At 43.0% G+C, this 17,840-nt stretch overlaps 1 protein-coding gene across 1 annotated transcript in view; it reads right to left on the reverse strand.

Annotated features, from left to right (window-relative positions):
• The window catches only part of LOC128702814 (uncharacterized GMC-type oxidoreductase Mb1310-like), a 167,152-nt gene that overhangs the window by 140,814 nt on the left and 8,498 nt on the right, over positions 1 to 17,840 (reverse strand). The window contains exon 2 of the mRNA XM_053797240.2: positions 9,235 to 9,437. Coding sequence (XP_053653215.2) covers positions 9,235 to 9,437 — 203 coding nt within the window. The remainder of the gene's footprint in view (positions 1 to 9,234; positions 9,438 to 17,840) is intronic.

The raw sequence follows: 17,840 nt of genomic DNA on the forward strand, positions 1-17,840 counted from the left end.
CTCCACATTTCTGGTCCCCCATGTGGTTCTTGGTTTTCCAAGTCAATCTCCTTGTGGTTAAAGTGTCCCATGACCAGTAACTTTGTCCTGATCATGATGGCCCTTCTTGCTACCTCAGCTAGTGTACCCTTTATTGCTCTATGTTTTCATCATACTCTTATCTTAGTTCCTCCCATTCCTTCAGTCCCCTCACCTGCCACTACTGTTCCTGTTACCATCTCATTGCACCTTTGCTTTATAAGCTTCTTCAATTCGTTCTCCAGGCTCTGCATCTTTGCCTCAGTGACTGCAGTTCGTCTCTCCATTTTTTACTTTCGGCAATCAGTTTCTCCTCTATTGCTTTATAAGACTCATTAAACTTTTTTTCCCCACTCTTGTTTCATCATGGACCTTAACCCTGCTACCCATATTTCCTTATTAGAACATCCTCTCTAGGCTCCACAGCTTCTTTGTCCTGGCTTCTGGGATCCCATTTCTGCGATAATCTGGGTTTCTGGTCAGGATACTCAAGATAACTCTGGTTTTGCTCCTCTGGCTTCCAGAGTAGAATACACTAACCCAAAATACACAGTATGCTAGTGGCTTCCTTTTGTGCTTAACAATATTTTACTATATGTAAACTATACATTTTGTAGTAGTATAGAAAGAAATAAAGTTTGTTTGTTTTGGATTACAACTGGCGGAAAGTCTTCATTCTTTGCCTTTTCCTTGTATACACAGCTGTGAATACTTATGGGTGTGAGAGTATATATGTTTGTGTATGAATGCACGTGTGTATGCATATGTGGGTGCATTTGCTCTGATGAGTGCAGGTGTGTACGTGCGTGATTGGTTGAGTACCCATGAGTGAGCAACTTGGCCCCAACTGTTCACTGGCCAGTACTAATTCCACTCTCTCCCTTTATCATACCTCTTCTTAAATCTATGTATGGATCGTGCCTCTACTACATCACTCTCCATACTGTTTCTCTTTCTGACAACTCTGTGACTGAAGAAGTACTTCCTAACATCCCTGTGGCTCATCATAGTTTTCAACTATCAAATGTGACTCCTTGTTGCTGTGTCACATAGTTGAAATATTTTGTCCCTATCCACCTAGTCAATTCATCTCAGTATTTTATATGCCGTTATCATGTCCCCCCTTATCCTTCCTGTCCTCCAGTGTTGTCAGGTTGATTTCCCTTAACCTCTCCTCGTAGTACAACCCCCTCAGCTCCGGGACTAGTCTTGTTGCAAACCTTTGCACTTTCTCTAATTTCTTGACATGTTTGACCAGGTGTGGGCTCCATACTGGCGCTGCATACTCCATTATGGGCCTGACGTACACGGTGTACAGTGTCGTGAATGACTACTTAGATGTCAAAACGTTATTCTCAGGTTTGCAGTTATTTAACTAATGTGCGCCTCTGGAGACGTACGCAGTACAATACTCACCCCAAGATCTCTTTCCTTATGTGAAATTTGCAGTCATTGATCCCCTATCCTGTACCCTGTGCGCGGTCTTCTTAGTCCTTCTCAAAGCACTTGCACTTGCTGGGGTTAAACTCCACGAGCCATTTGTCTGGTAAGGCTTGCAGCCTGTCCAGATCCCTTTGTAATCTTACCTGATTCTCGTCCACTTGTATTCTTCTCATTAGTTTCACATCATCGGCGAACAAGGATACCTCTGAATCTAATCCTTCCATCATATCATTCACATATTCAAGTGTGAGGGGAAAATTCATTAGATAGGAGTGGAAGTATGAATGAGTGGTGCTGATGGCAGTTTGTTGAGCGGAATATGTGTTCTGAAAGGTGAGTGTGCATCGTTACCGCTACCCCCATCTCTGTTTCACCCGGTGTTAGTTGACGTGGGTCCCTACGACCATATTGTAGTCACTTGACTTTCGACTCCCATCAAGTCTGTAAGAATTCAATCGACTCCTGTTTAATAATTTTGTGTTTTGTTTAATTTAGTTTAAACAAGAGTTTCACTCTTGTTTAGGTTTATATTCTGGTAATTTAACCTGACCTAATTTTGACTTACGCAGAATAACGTAATCATACTTGTCTTCACCATTTGTTTCAAAGGCCATATGCCTATCATGTGAATGACTTCTTCCCTGGTTTGTAATTTTCTGTTTCTTTTTGGTAGCCTTGATTGCCGGCTCGGGTCATCCGACACAGGCGAGAAAGGATGGGCAGCAAGATCTATGCTTAGATCAGAGATGTGAACTGGCATCTTTACCGAAACTTCTCCTGTGAGTGTAACTTGGATGATATAAAGAATCTCTGCGATCCCTCTTCCACTCATGGCTGAGACGCTGGCATCTTCATACAGTAATAGAGCCATTTACCAGTAGTAACCCCACCAGTTGTGGTTACGACTGCTGATTATACTGCTTCGGATTGATTGTCAGAGGTTCACAGTACCTCAGTTCTACAGAATAGCCGCACTTGTTGGTGTCACTCTATTTTTTTCAGGAGTCACAACAAATCACGACCATCAGTGACCACACGACATCAGCACTGGCTCAGCGTTCCAAAACTCCCGAGATTTATAGCTAAGTATCTAGAACATCGGCACTGCGGGTTTCCATCCATCACTCCTTTAAATTTATGTAATCATCGTGTAATAATTAGCTTTGAGTCACTATACTTATTTACATATTTCATTTTTCATTCTTTGCTTCAGGCAGGATTATTTTCATGCTCAAGTGTTTTATAATCTATACAAGTTCAACATATTATTAATAAAATTGTTTATTTTATTATGTTACCGTTGATTTTTCTGTCTTTTCATTTCCATAAGAAGGAATCGGCCCTATTAAATATTCTTTGAGAGTCTGGTAGGGCTGTTGCATCTTCACAACAAGAAACAGAACCGGGCTTAGGACTGACCCTTGTGGAACTCCACTCGACAAATGTGACCACTCTGGCTCCTCGTTTCGTACTGACACACGTTGTTTCCTTCCAGTCAGGTATACCCTGGTCCATTGCAGTACTTTCTTTATTCCTGCCTGCTCCTCTAGTTTTTTAACCAGTCTATTGTGTGGTACCAAGTCGAAAGCTTCTTACAGTTCAAAAGAAAGCGAGCTACCCATCTCTCTTTCCAGTTACCTTGTCGTAGCACTCAAGTAGATTTGCGACACAGGATTTCCCATGCCTGAAACTGTGAAACCGTGCTGATTGTTATGTATGAGCCCAGTTTTTCTATAAGCTTCACCACTCTTCTGATAATCTTCTACGTGACTTTACGTGCTATACATGTCAGTGACACTGGTCAGTAGTTTGATGCTGCCTGTCTCCTTTCTTAAAAATTGGAACTACATTTGCTGTCTTCCACAACTCAGATGTATTGAAGATTGTGCTAGAGGCACACACAGTTCCTTTGCTTCCTCTCTCAGACAAGGATGTTAACTGGACCTACCGCCTTCGAGGTATCTAGTTCACCTAGCAGCTCCTTCACCTTCTCTTCAAATGTGTGCAGTGTGTCTAGCACTTTTCTGGTGCACTCTACCACCTCGGTTTGCTGGAAATCTTTGTCCCCACTCTGAATACTTCTCTAAATTATGTATTAAGCTCTTCAAATGCTTTCTGGTCACTCTTCATAAGCTCTCTTCCTTCCTTCCTCAACCTGATTACCTGGTCCTTGACTGTTGTTTTCCTCCTGATATGTCTATATAACAATTTTGGGTCAGATTTGGCTTTTGATGCTATGCCATTATCAAACTGCTGCTGGGCCTCTCTCCTTATCCATGGATATTCTGCTTCTTCTGCCCAACTCCTGCTTTTTTTTTTTTTTAGTCCTTCCTACACACCTAGCTTTGGCCTCTTTACAACTCCAGGTAAACCGTGGACTCACTCTGGTCTTTCCATTTTTTCTGTTACCCCTTGGTAGGAACTACTAGTCTGCCTCCCTACACTTTGTGTCACTTGTTCCATCATTTCATTTACTGTCGTTCCCACTGCACCTCATGCAGGAATCACCTCATACCTGTGAAGTTCCCTTTTTAGAAGTTTGGCTTCTCCCATCCTTCTCGTGCTGCTTCAATCTCAGGACCATGTGGCCACTAGAGCCAATGTGCCTTTCATGTGTGATATCCCCTATGTCTGAACTGTTCAAGAACAATATGAGGTCCACCCTTGCTGGAACATCCTCTCATAACTCTCTCTCTCTCTGGTTGTATTCCTAACATGCTGGTGCATGAAATTTTCCAATACTCTCTCCATGTTTCTGGTCCCCCATGTGGCTCCAGGTTTTCCCAGTCAATCTTTTGATTAAAGTCCCCGAGGTGGTACTTCTGGCCACCTCGCCTAGTGTATTCACCATTGTTCTATTGCTCTCATCGCACTTTTGTCTTGGCCTCCTCCTATTCTGTGGTGGGTTGTACATCACTGCTATCATTACCTTTAGACCCACGGACTGAAGCATTCCTACTATTAAGTCATCTGCTTCCCCTTTATCCAGTCCTCCCATCTCTTCAAAACTATTAAGTCATCTGCTTCCTCTATATCCAATCCTCCCACCTCCTCAAGACTATTGGTTTTTAATGATCCAACTAACTTTCCTCAGGATCTGATATCCATTTAGAAAGATCACATTTGTTATCTCCATGGGCATTGTCTCTGTGAGTGCTATGATGCCTGGATATGCCTTAATGATTCATTCTTGCCACTCCTCAATCTTATTTGCTATTTCATCTGTGTTGGTGTACCATACCTTCAGTTTCCTTTTCAGTACTATATTTTGGGAGAGGCAGGAGGAGTTGGTGCAGACTGGGGATGTGAACAGCAGGGAGGGATATTATTAAAGGAAGCTGTGATAGTGGTATCAGTGCTGAATGGGGGGTCCTGTGGAATGTGGTTTGTTTCTGGTTATTGTTTGGATGATAGGGGTTGAGGGATTTCTGTAGCATTTGTTTGTTATTACCCCCTTGAGGCTGCGCTTTCCTGTATGTCGATGCCTGCCCTGTTTCACTTTCCTTCCACTGGTGTCTTCTTACTCTCACTCTTAGTTTCCATTCTTTTCATGTTCTGTCACAGTCGAGGTATACTTGCTGATACTCTCGGGAGCCCTTTAAGAATGGTTTCTGTTGTTCCATATCAAATCTGTCTTCAATGTCAATTTGACTGGGCGATTTTTTTTCCCTCAAATACCCCCAGTCTGTGAAAACTTGTTACCTGGGACATGTCTCCTCCTTTTATTGTGATGATGATCTCAGTCTGTTTTTCCTCCCAATGTCTTCTTTTATCATAGCTCATCCTTTTAGCCTCCTGAAATCCATGAATAATTATTAACCTCTCCCTCTCTTCTTCCCATTTCTTTTCCCTCTATATTCCTGGATCTAACTTAAGCATCTCCTTTGTTGTTTCCCTTATCATCTCACAAACGCCCTAGTGGCCTCATATTACTTCTGCAAGATTCTAAGCTCCTTACCCTCCTTCAGTTACCTTGCTGTCTGCTGATGTTTCTATAACCACCACCTTACTCCATTAGTTCCTCGTCTTTATATCCTGTTTCAGCACTTCCAGTTCTTCATCCAGGCTCAGCATCTTTGCCTCAGCACCTACGACTCTTAACTCCCAATTGTTACTCTTCAGACATCTTTTCCACTATTGTATTGCAGAGCTCATTTAACCTTTTTCTCATTCTTTTTTTCCATTTTGGTCCCAAGTCTTTCTGTCCATTCTTCCTTCTCAGATCAGCCATCCTCGGTTCCCTTGCCTTCATGTCCTCCCTTTTGAGATCCCATTTTTTTGTTTTACCCTGTTAGGATGCTCTATTTTACGCAGTCTGTAAACTTTCTGTAGAGGTGTGCATGTGATTAGTAGTTACTAGGTATCAAAGGAATTTGTCGATATGTTTGTGCATATATGTGTGTGGGTTTGATATCTTCAATCTCTTGTTTTTTTTCTCCTAGTGGTTTTTCTTCATATATCCTACCTTCAGTCTCTTGGAGCCCATGAGTAAAAACTAACCTCTTCCTCTCCTCTTCCCACTGATTTTCCTTCTGTATCTCTGGGTCCTATTTAAACAAAGCCATTGCTGCCTCTCTTATCATTTCTTTAATCTCCCGGTGGCCTGATAGATCTCTGAAGGGAGCCTATCCCTTTCTCTGCCTACAACTCTTCCCTCTCACTTACTGCTCCCTGTGTCACTGTTGTTCCTTGTCATATCCTGGTGGCATGATACAACCTCCAAATAGGACTTAACTCCTTCCTTTCATTTAGTACCCTCATTGGGTACTGGTGTACCTGCTCCTGATTCTGTACCCATTTTTGTTCTTTGTGTCTATATCCTCTTTCAGCATTTTCAATTAATTTTCTAGGCTCTGTATCCTAGCTTTTGCAACATTGACTCACAGCACCTATTTCTTGCTCTCTGCAGCTATCTACATTTTTTTTATTTTCAGCTCACCTGTCTTCCTTTCCCAATCTTATTCCACCCTTCTCCTGACGCCTTCTGTCCAGTCTTCCTTCCCAGGCCAATGTTCTTCTGTTCCTCTGGCTCTTCATACTCACCTCTAGGGTCTCACTTTTTTCTTTATATTCTAGTTTCTGCAAAATGTGTGTGTTTGCTTGTGTGGGTATATATATATATATATATATATATATATATATATATATATATATATATATATATATATATATATATATATATATATATATATATATATATATATATATATATATATATATATATATATGCAAAACAACCACTCTGAAAGAATAGAGAAATTCCAAGCGCTTTCGTGACTACTCACATTATCAAGGAACTATGAAAGTGAAGCATCCAAGGAAGCTATATAAGGGGTCGGCCAGCACCTCACTATCAGATCCCACAACGGTTAAACACGTGACGCGCGTCACGTGTTTACTGTGATCTTATTGCATATATATATATATATATATATATATATATATATATATATATATATATATATATATATATATATATATATATATATATATATATATATATGTATATTACTTCTGCAAGATTTTTAGCTCCTTACCCTCCTTCAGTTACCTTGCTGTCTGCTGATGTTTCTATGACCACCACCTTACTTCTTTAGTTCCTCATCTTTATATCCTGTTTCAGCACTTCCAGTTCTTCATCCAGGCTCAGTATCTTTGTGTGTGTGTGTGTGTGTGTGTGTGTGTGTGTGTGTGTGTGTGTGTGTGTGTGTGTGTGTGTGTGTGTGTGTATGTGTGTGTGAGTGAGTGTGTGTGATTGTGAGCATGTGTGTCTGTAATAGTTACTAGGTGTCAAAAGAACTTGTCAATATGTGTGTGTGAGAGAGAGAGAGAGAGATTGTAAATATTTGTTTATGTATGTATGTGTGTGTATTTGTGGTTGAAGGGGTTGATTCATAGCTTCTGGCCCCTCTTCACTGGTCGCTACTAGGGCCTCTCTCATCTTCCTCCATCAGCTTTATCATACCTCTTCTTAAAGCTATGTATGGATCCTGCCTCCACTACATTGTTTTCCAGACTAGACCACATCCTGACAACTCTATGACTGAAGAAATACTTTCTAACATCCCTGTGACTCATCTGAGTCTTCCTCTTAAAACAGTGACCCTTTGTTGCTGTGTCCCATCTCTGAAACATTCTGCCTCTATCCATCTTGTCAATTCCTCTCAGTATTTTATGTCGTTATCATGTCCCCCCATGCCTCCTCTTCTCAAGTGTCGTCAGGTCGATTTCCACTAACTTCTCGTACGACATGCCTCTTATCTCCGGGACTAGTCTTGCTGCAAACCTTTGCACTTTCTTTAATTTTCTGACGTGCTTGACCAGGTGTAGGTTCCATATAATGATGCATACTCCAATATGGGCCCAACGTACACAGTGTACAGTGTCATGAAAGGTCTTGAAATGCTATTCTTCTGCTTTCCAGGTGTCCCTATGCTGCAACAGTTATTTGGTTGATGTGTGCTTCAGATGTGCTCAGTATTACCCTCACCCGAAGGTTCTTTCCTTGAGTGATGCTTGCAGTCCTTGCCTCCCTAGCCTTATACACTGCGGTCTTCTTTGCTCTTCCCCAATCTTCATGAATTTGTACTTGATGGTGTTAAACTCCTGGAGCCAGACACTGGATCAGGCTTGCAGCCTGTCCAGATCCCTTTGTAGTCCTGCCTAATCCTCATCCCACTGAATTCTCTTCATTAGCCTCACATCGTCTGCAAACAGGGACACTTCTTAGTCTATCCCTTCTGCCAGAAACAGCAGTGGTCCTATGGCTGACTCCTATGGAACCCCGCTCGTCACTGTCGCCCACTCTCACTCCTCATCACGTACCATGACTTACTGTTGCCTACCTATCATGGTATTCCCCGATTCATTGCAGTACCTTCTATGTTATACCTACCTGACACTCGAGCTTTTCTTCTAATCTCTGGTGTGGAACTGTACGAAAAGCCTTCTTACATTCCAAGAAATGCAATCTACCCACCCCATTCTCTGTTATTTCCATCACCTTGTCGTAGAACTCCAGTAGGTTTGTGGCACAGGATTTCCTTTCCCTGAAACTGTGCTGGTTGTTGTAAATGTTCTCATTCCTTTCTAGGTGCTCCACCACTCGTCTCGTGAAAACCTTCTCCATGACTTTGCATACTATACACGACAGTGACACTGGTCTGTAGTTTGATGCAGCGTATCTGTCTTCCACACTTTATGTAGTCGCCCTGTTTTGTCCTGTGTTGAAGATTGTTGTTTGTGGCACACAGTGCCTCTGCACCCTCTCGTAGGACCCATGGAGAGATGTCCGGCCCCGGTGTGTATGCATGTGTGTGTGTGTGTGTGTGTGTGTGTGCTTCCTATAATAGATAATTCTAATACTTTCAGGCAATAATGAAAAATTAAGTAGTTATCTATTCATTATAGCTCCTCAAAATGAATGAAACTTCATATTAACTTAGAGCGAGGACAACTGGGGACCTAACTGGCATTCTTGCAAATGCAAGTTCCCTACATTTCCGGCTTTGTCACAGACTGTGTGAAAGATGGTATGTGATGATTCACGTACATTCGTGAATTTGTTAATAATAAAGGAGTCTCAACCCGCACATGCTTCAGTACGAAAGATCACACATGCTTCAATGTTGAAGGTCTCACATGCTTCTCTTTTGAACGTCACACATTCACCACTTCTGAAAGTCTCACATTCGTCGCTATTAAAGGTCACACATTCGTCACTATTAAAGGTCACACATTCGTCACTACTGAAGGTCACACACAACTACTTACATGATCGACGTAACCCAGGAAGGAGTTCTTTTGTGGAGTGGTGTAGTAGTTCCAGTCTGCATTGCTCAGTAGCACCATCTGGTGATATCCTGGGACGTAGCTCTCTGGAGGAGGAGTATCTCCCGCCTCCAGTAGAAGTATTTTCCACCCTGCTATCTCTGACAGTCTTGATGCCAGCACGCACCCCGCTGACCCTCCTCCCACTGTGCAGGCGAAAAAAGCGAAAGAAACAAGGAAGGTTTAGTTGAATCTTGCCTCAAGCGTAAAAATCACACGAAAGTTCGGTGTATTCTTCCCTACGACAGAGAGGACAAGGAAAGTGTAATTAAGTCTCACCTAAAACTTTGTCGTGTTTACCCTTCGACATTTACCCTTCGTGTTTACCCTTCGACATTTACCCTTCGTGTTTACCCTTCAATGTGTTTCCTTACACCGGCTGTCTATGTTCACCCATCAGTAAAATGAGTACCTGTGAGTTAGTCGACTGGTGTGGGCTGCATCCTTTCTGTGTAGTAGTATGTAATCGATGTCAGCTAGGCCTGTACCTTGTACACATGCTTTTAGAAATAAAGATATTATTAATATTATCAAGGAACCGAGAAGAAACTAGTAGTGAAGACTGACTTACTGCAGAGGCTAATTCGTAGTGAAGACTGACTTACTGCAGAGGCTAATTCGTAGTGAAGACTGACTTACTGCAGAGGCTAATTCGTAGTGAAGACTGACTTACTGCAGAGGCTAATTCGTAGTGAAGACTGACTTACTGCAGAGGCTAATTCGTAGTGAAGACTGACTTACTGCAGAGGCTAATTCGTAGTGAAGACTGACTTACTGCAGAGGCTAATTCGTAGTGAAAGACTTACTGCAGAGGCTAACTAGTGAAGACTGACTTACTGCATAGGCTAATTCGTAGTGAAGACTGACTTACTGCAGAGGCTAATTCGTAGTGAAGACTGACTTACTGCAGAGGCTAATTCGTAGTGAAGACTGACTTACTGCAGAGGCTAATTCGTAGTGAAGACTGACTTACTGCAGAGGCTAATTCGTAGTGAAGACTGACTTACTGCAGAGGCTAATTCGTAGTGAAGACTGACTTACTGCAGAGGCTAATTCGTAGTGAAGACTGACTTACTGCAGAGGCTAATTCGTAGTGAAGACTGACTTACTGCAGAGGCTAATTCGTAGTGAAGACTGACTTACTGCAGAGGCTAATTCGTAGTGAAGACTGACTTACTGCAGAGGCTAATTCGTAGTGAAGACTGACTTACTGCAGAGGCTAATTCGTAGTGAAGACTGACTTACTGCAGAGGCTAATTCGTAGTGAAGACTGACTTACTGCAGAGGCTAATTCGTAGTGAAGACTGACTTACTGCAGAGGCTAATTCGTAGTGAAGACTGACTTACTGCAGAGGCTAATTCGTAGTGAAGACTGACTTACTGCAGAGGCTAATTCGTAGTGAAGACTGACTTACTGCAGAGGCTAATTCGTAGTGAAGACTGACTTACTGCAGAGGCTGAAGACTGATACTGCGCTAATTCGTGTTAAGACTGACTTACTGCAGAGGCTAATTCGTAGTGAAGACTGACTTACTGCAGAGGCTAATTCGTAGTGAAGACTGACTTACTGCAGAGGCTAATTCGTAGTGAAGACTGACTTACTGCAGAGGCTAATTCGTAGTGAAGACTGACTTACTGCAGAGGCTAATTCGTAGTGAAGACTGACTTACTGCAGAGGCTAATTCGTAGTGAAGACTGACTTACTGCAGAGGCTAATTCGTAGTGAAGACTGACTTACTGCAGAGGCTAATTCTAACTTACTGCGCTAAGTGAAGACAGACTTACTGCAGAGGCTAATTCGTAGTGAAGACTGACTTACTGCAGAGGCTAATTCGTAGTGAAGACTGACTTACTGCAGAGGCTAATTCGTAGTGAAGACTGACTTACTGCAGAGGCTAATTCGTAGTGAAGACTGACTTACTGCAGAGGCTAATTCGTAGTGAAGACTGACTTACTGCAGAGGCTAATTCGTAGTGAAGACTGACTTACTGCAGAGGCTAATTCGTAGTGAAGACTGACTTACTGCAGAGGCTAATTCGTAGTGAAGACTGACTTACTGCAGAGGCTAATTCGTAGTGAAGACTGACTTACTGCAGAGGCTAATTCGTAGTGAAGACTGACTTACTGCAGAGGCTAATTCGTAGTGAAGACTGACTTACTGCAGAGGCTAATTCGTAGTGAAGACTGACTTACTGCAGAGGCTAATTCGTAGTGAAGACTGACTTACTGCAGAGGCTAATTCGTAGTGAAGACTGACTTACTGCAGAGGCTAATTCGTAGTGAAGACTGACTTACTGCAGAGGCTAATTCGTAGTGAAGACTGACTTACTGCAGAGGCTAATTCGTAGTGAAGACTGACTTACTGCAGAGGCTAATTCGTAGTGAAGACTGACTTACTGCAGAGGCTAATTCGTAGCGAAGACTGACTTACTGCAGAGGCTAATTCGTAGCGAAGACTGACTTACTGCAGAGGCTAATTCGTAGTGAAGACTGACTTACTGCAGAGGCTAATTCGTAGTGAAGACTGACTTACTGCAGAGGCTAATTCGTAGTTAAGACTGACTTACTGCAGAGGCTAATTCGTAGTGAAGACTGACTTACTGCAGAGGCTAATTCGTAGTTAAGACTGACTTACTGCAGAGGCTAATTCGTAGTGAAGACTGACTTACTGCAGAGGCTAATTCGTAGTGAAGACTGACTTACTGCAGAGGCTAATTCGTAGTGAAGACTGACTTACTGCAGAGGCTAATTCGTAGTGAAGACTGACTTACTGCAGAGGCTAATTCGTAGTGAAGACTGACTTACTGCAGAGGCTAATTCGTAGTGAAGACTGACTTACTGCAGAGGCTAATTCGTAGTGAAGACTGACTTACTGCAGAGGCTAATTCGTAGTGAAGACTGACTTACTGCAGAGGCTAATTCGTAGTGAAGACTGACTTACTGCAGAGGCTAATTCGTAGTGAAGACTGACTTACTGCAGAGGCTAATTCGTAGTGAAGACTGACTTACTGCAGAGGCTAATTCGTAGTGAAGACTGACTTACTGCAGAGGCTAATTCGTAGTGAAGACTGACTTACTGCAGAGGCTAATTCGTAGTGAAGACTGACTTACTGCAGAGGCTAATTCGTAGTGAAGACTGACTTACTGCAGAGGCTAATTCGTAGTGAAGACTGACTTACTGCAGAGGCTAATTCGTAGTGAAGACTGACTTACTGCAGAGGCTAATTCGTAGTGAAGACTGACTTACTGCAGAGGCTAATTCGTAGTGAAGACTGACTTACTGCAGAGGCTAATTCGTAGTGAAGACTGACTTACTGCAGAGGCTAATTCGTAGTGAAGACTGACTTACTGCAGAGGCTAATTCGTAGTGAAGACTGACTTACTGCAGAGGCTAATTCGTAGTGAAGACTGACTTACTGCAGAGGCTAATTCGTAGTGAAGACTGACTTACTGCAGAGGCTAATTCGTAGTGAAGACTGACTTACTGCAGAGGCTAATTCGTAGTGAAGACTGACTTACTGCAGAGGCTAATTCGTAGTGAAGACTGACTTACTGCAGAGGCTAATTCGTAGTGAAGACTGACTTACTGCAGAGGCTAATTCGTAGTGAAGACTGACTTACTGCAGAGGCTAATTCGTAGTGAAGACTGACTTACTGCAGAGGCTAATTCGTAGTGAAGACTGACTTACTGCAGAGGCTAATTCGTAGTGAAGACTGACTTACTGCAGAGGCTAATTCGTAGTGAAGACTGACTTACTGCAGAGGCTAATTCGTAGTGAAGACTGACTTACTGCAGAGGCTAATTCGTAGTGAAGACTGACTTACTGCAGAGGCTAATTCGTAGTGAAGACTGACTTACTGCAGAGGCTAATTCGTAGTGAAGACTGACTTACTGCAGAGGCTAATTCGTAGTGAAGACTGACTTACTGCAGAGGCTAAGGCTAATTCGTAGTGAAGACTGACTTACTGCAGAGGCTAATTCGTAGTGAAGACTGACTTACTGCAGAGGCTAATTCGTAGTGAAGACTGACTTACTGCAGAGGCTAATTCGTAGTGAAGACTGACTTACTGCAGAGGCTGCAGAGGCTAATTCGTAGTGAAGACTGACTTACTGCAGAGGCTAATTCGTAGTGAAGACTGACTTACTGCAGAGGCTAATTCGTAGTGAAGACTGACTTACTGCAGAGGCTAATTCGTAGTGAAGACTGACTTACTGCAGAGGCTAATTCGTAGTGAAGACTGACTTACTGCAGAGGCTAAATCGAAGACTGACTTACTGCAGAGGCTAATTCGTAGTGAAGACTGACTTACTGCAGAGGCTAATTCGTAGTGAAGACTGACTTACTGCAGAGGCTAATTCGTAGTGAAGACTGACTTACTGCAGAGGCTAATTCGTAGTGAAGACTGACTTACTGCAGAGGCTAATTCGTAGTGAAGACTGACTTACTGCAGAGGCTAATTCGTAGTGAAGACTGACTTACTGCAGAGGCTAATTCGTAGTGAAGACTGACTTACTGCAGAGGCTAATTCGTAGTGAAGACTGACTTACTGCAGAGGCTAATTCGTAGTGAAGACTGACTTACTGCAGAGGCTAATTCGTAGTGAAGACTGACTTACTGCAGAGGCTAATTCGTAGTGAAGACTGACTTACTGCAGAGGCTAATTCGTAGTGAAGACTGACTTACTGCAGAGGCTAATTCGTAGTGAAGACTGACTTACTGCAGAGGCTAATTCGTAGTGAAGACTGACTTACTGCAGAGGCTAATTCGTAGTGAAGACTGACTTACTGCAGAGGCTAATTCGTAGTGAAGACTGACTTACTGCAGAGGCTAATTCGTAGTGAAGACTGACTTACTGCAGAGGCTAATTCGTAGTGAAGACTGACTTACTGCAGAGGCTAATTCGTAGTGAAGACTGACTTACTGCAGAGGCTAATTCGTAGTGAAGACTGACTTACTGCAGAGGCTAATTCGTAGTGAAGACTGACTTACTGCAGAGGCTAATTCGTAGTGAAGACTGACTTACTGCAGAGGCTAATTCGTAGTGAAGACTGACTTACTGCAGAGGCTAATTCGTAGTGAAGACTGACTTACTGCAGAGGCTAATTCGTAGTGAAGACTGACTTACTGCAGAGGCTAATTCGTAGTGAAGACTGACTTACTGCAGAGGCTAATTCGTAGTGAAGACTGACTTACTGCAGAGGCTAATTCGTAGTGAAGACTGACTTACTGCAGAGGCTAATTCGTAGTGAAGACTGACTTACTGCAGAGGCTAATTCGTAGTGAAGACTGACTTACTGCAGAGGCTAATTCGTAGTGAAGACTGACTTACTGCAGAGGCTAATTCGTAGTGAAGACTGACTTACTGCAGAGGCTAATTCGTAGTGAAGACTGACTTACTGCAGAGGCTAATTCGTAGTGAAGACTGACTTACTGCAGAGGCTAATTCGTAGTGAAGACTGACTTACTGCAGAGGCTAATTCGTAGTGAAGACTGACTTACTGCAGAGGCTAATTCGTAGTGAAGACTGACTTACTGCAGAGGCTAATTCGTAGTGAAGACTGACTTACTGCAGAGGCTAATTCGTAGTGAAGACTGACTTACTGCAGAGGCTAATTCGTAGTGAAGACTGACTTACTGCAGAGGCTAATTCGTAGTGAAGACTGACTTACTGCAGAGGCTAATTCGTAGTGAAGACTGACTTACTGCAGAGGCTAATTCGTAGTGAAGACTGACTTACTGCAGAGGCTAATTCGTAGTGAAGACTGACTTACTGCAGAGGCTAATTCGTAGTGAAGACTGACTTACTGCAGAGGCTAATTCGTAGTGAAGACTGACTTACTGCAGAGGCTAATTCGTAGTGAAGACTGACTTACTGCAGAGGCTAATTCGTAGTGAAGACTGACTTACTGCAGAGGCTAATTCGTAGTGAAGACTGACTTACTGCAGAGGCTAATTCGTAGTGAAGACTGACTTACTGCAGAGGCTAATTCGTAGTGAAGACTGACTTACTGCAGAGGCTAATTCGTAGTGAAGACTGACTTACTGCAGAGGCTAATTCGTAGTGAAGACTGACTTACTGCAGAGGCTAATTCAGAGGCTAGTAGTGAAGACTGACTTACTGCAGAGGCTAATTCGTAGTGAAGACTGACTTACTGCAGAGGCTAATTCGTAGTGAAGACTGACTTACTGCAGAGGCTAATTCGTAGTGAAGACTGACTTACTGCAGAGGCTAATTCGTAGTGAAGACTGACTTACTGCAGAGGCTAATTCGTAGTGAAGACTGACTTACTGCAGAGGCTAATTCGTAGTGAAGACTGACTTACTGCAGAGGCTAATTCGTAGTGAAGACTGACTTACTGGCAGAGGCTAATTCGTAGTGAAGACTGACTTACTGCCAGAGGCTAATTCGTAGTGAAGACTGACTTACTGCAGAGGCTAATTCGTAGTGAAGACTGACTTACTGCAGAGGCTAATTCGTAGTGAAGACTGACTTACTGCAGAGGCTAATTCGTAGTGAAGACTGACTTACTGCAGAGGCTAATTCGTAGTGAAGACTGACTTACTGCAGAGGCTAATTCGTAGTGAAGACTGACTTACTGCAGAGGCTAATTCGTAGTGAAGACTGACTTACTGCAGAGGCTAATTCGTAGTGAAGACTGACTTACTGCAGAGGCTAATTCGTAGTGAAGACTGACTTACTGCAGAGGCTAATTCGTAGTGAAGACTGACTTACTGCAGAGGCTAATTCGTAGTGAAGACTGACTTACTGCAGAGGCTAATTCGTAGTGAAGACTGACTTACTGCAGAGGCCTAATTCGTAGTGAAGACTGACTTACTGCAGAGGCTAATTCGTAGTGAAGACTGACTTACTGCAGAGGCTAATTCGTAGTGAAGACTGACTTACTGCAGAGGCTTAATTCGTAGTGAAGACTGACTTACTGCAGAGGCTAATTCGTAGTGAAGACTGACTTACTGCAGAGGCTAATTCGTAGTGAAGACTGACTTACTGCAGAGGCTAATTCGTAGTGAAGACTGACTTACTGCAGAGGCTAATTCGTAGTGAAGACTGACTTACTGCAGAGGCTAATTCGTAGTGAAGACTGACTTACTGCAGAGGCTAATTCGTAGTGAAGACTGACTTACTGCAGAGGCTAATTCGTAGTGAAGACTGACTTACTGCAGAGGCTAATTCGTAGTGAAGACTGACTTACTGCAGAGGCTAATTCGTAGTGAAGACTGACTTACTGCAGAGGCTAATTCGTAGTGAAGACTGACTTACTGCAGAGGCTAATTCGTAGTGAAGACTGACTTACTGCAGAGGCTAATTCGTAGTGAAGACTGACTTACTGCAGAGGCTAATTCGTAGTGAAGACTGACTTACTGCAGAGGCTAATTCGTAGTGAAGACTGACTTACTGCAGAGGCTAATTCGTAGTGAAGACTGACTTACTGCAGAGGCTAATTCGTAGTGAAGACTGACTTACTGCAGAGGCTAATTCGTAGTGAAGACTGACTTACTGCAGAGGCTAATTCGTAGTGAAGACTGACTTACTGCAGAGGCTAATTCGTAGTGAAGACTGACTACTGCAAGGCTATCTACTGACTTACTGCAGAGGCTAATTCGTAGTGAAGACTGACTTACTGCAGAGGCCTAATTCGTAGTGAAGACTGACTTACTGCAGAGGCTATTCGTTGAAGACTAGACTACTACTGCAGAGGCTAATTCGTAGTGAAGACTGACTTACTGCAGAGGCTAATTCGTAGTGAAGACTGACTTACTGCAGAGGCTAATTCGTAGTGAAGACTGACTTACTGCAGAGGCTAATTCGTAGTGAAGACTGACTTACTGCAGAGGCTAATTCGTAGTGAAGACTGACTTACTGCAGAGGCTAATTCGTAGTGAAGACTGACTTACTGCAGAGGCTAATTCGTAGTGAAGACTGACTTACTGCAGAGGCTAATTCGTAGTGAAGACTGACTTACTGCAGAGGCTAATTCGTAGTGAAGACTGACTTACTGCAGAGGCTAATTCGTAGTGAAGACTGACTTACTGCAGAGGCTAATTCGTAGTGAAGACTGACTTACTGCAGAGGCTAATTCGTAGTGAAGACTGACTTACTGCAGAGGCTAATTCGTAGTGAAGACTGACTTACTGCAGAGGCTAATTCGTAGTGAAGACTGACTTACTGCAGAGGCTAATTCGTAGTGAAGACTGACTTACTGCAGAGGCTAATTCGTAGTGAAGACTGACTTACTGCAGAGGCTAATTCGTAGTGAAGACTGACTTACTGCAGAGGCTAATTCGTAGTAGTGAAGACTGACTTACTGCAGAGGCTAATTCGTAGTGAAGACTGACTTACTGCAGAGGCTAATTCGTAGTGAAGACTGACTTACTGCAGAGGCTAATTCGTAGTGAAGACTGACTTACTGCAGAGGCTAATTCGTAGTGAAGACTGACTTACTGCAGAGGCTAATTCGTAGTGAAGACTGACTTACTGCAGAGGCTAATTCGTAGTGAAGACTGACTTACTGCAGAGGCTAATTCGTA

This window comes from Cherax quadricarinatus, chromosome 79, assembly GCF_038502225.1.
Source record: "Cherax quadricarinatus isolate ZL_2023a chromosome 79, ASM3850222v1, whole genome shotgun sequence".
NCBI classification, from domain to species: domain Eukaryota; kingdom Metazoa; phylum Arthropoda; class Malacostraca; order Decapoda; family Parastacidae; genus Cherax; species Cherax quadricarinatus.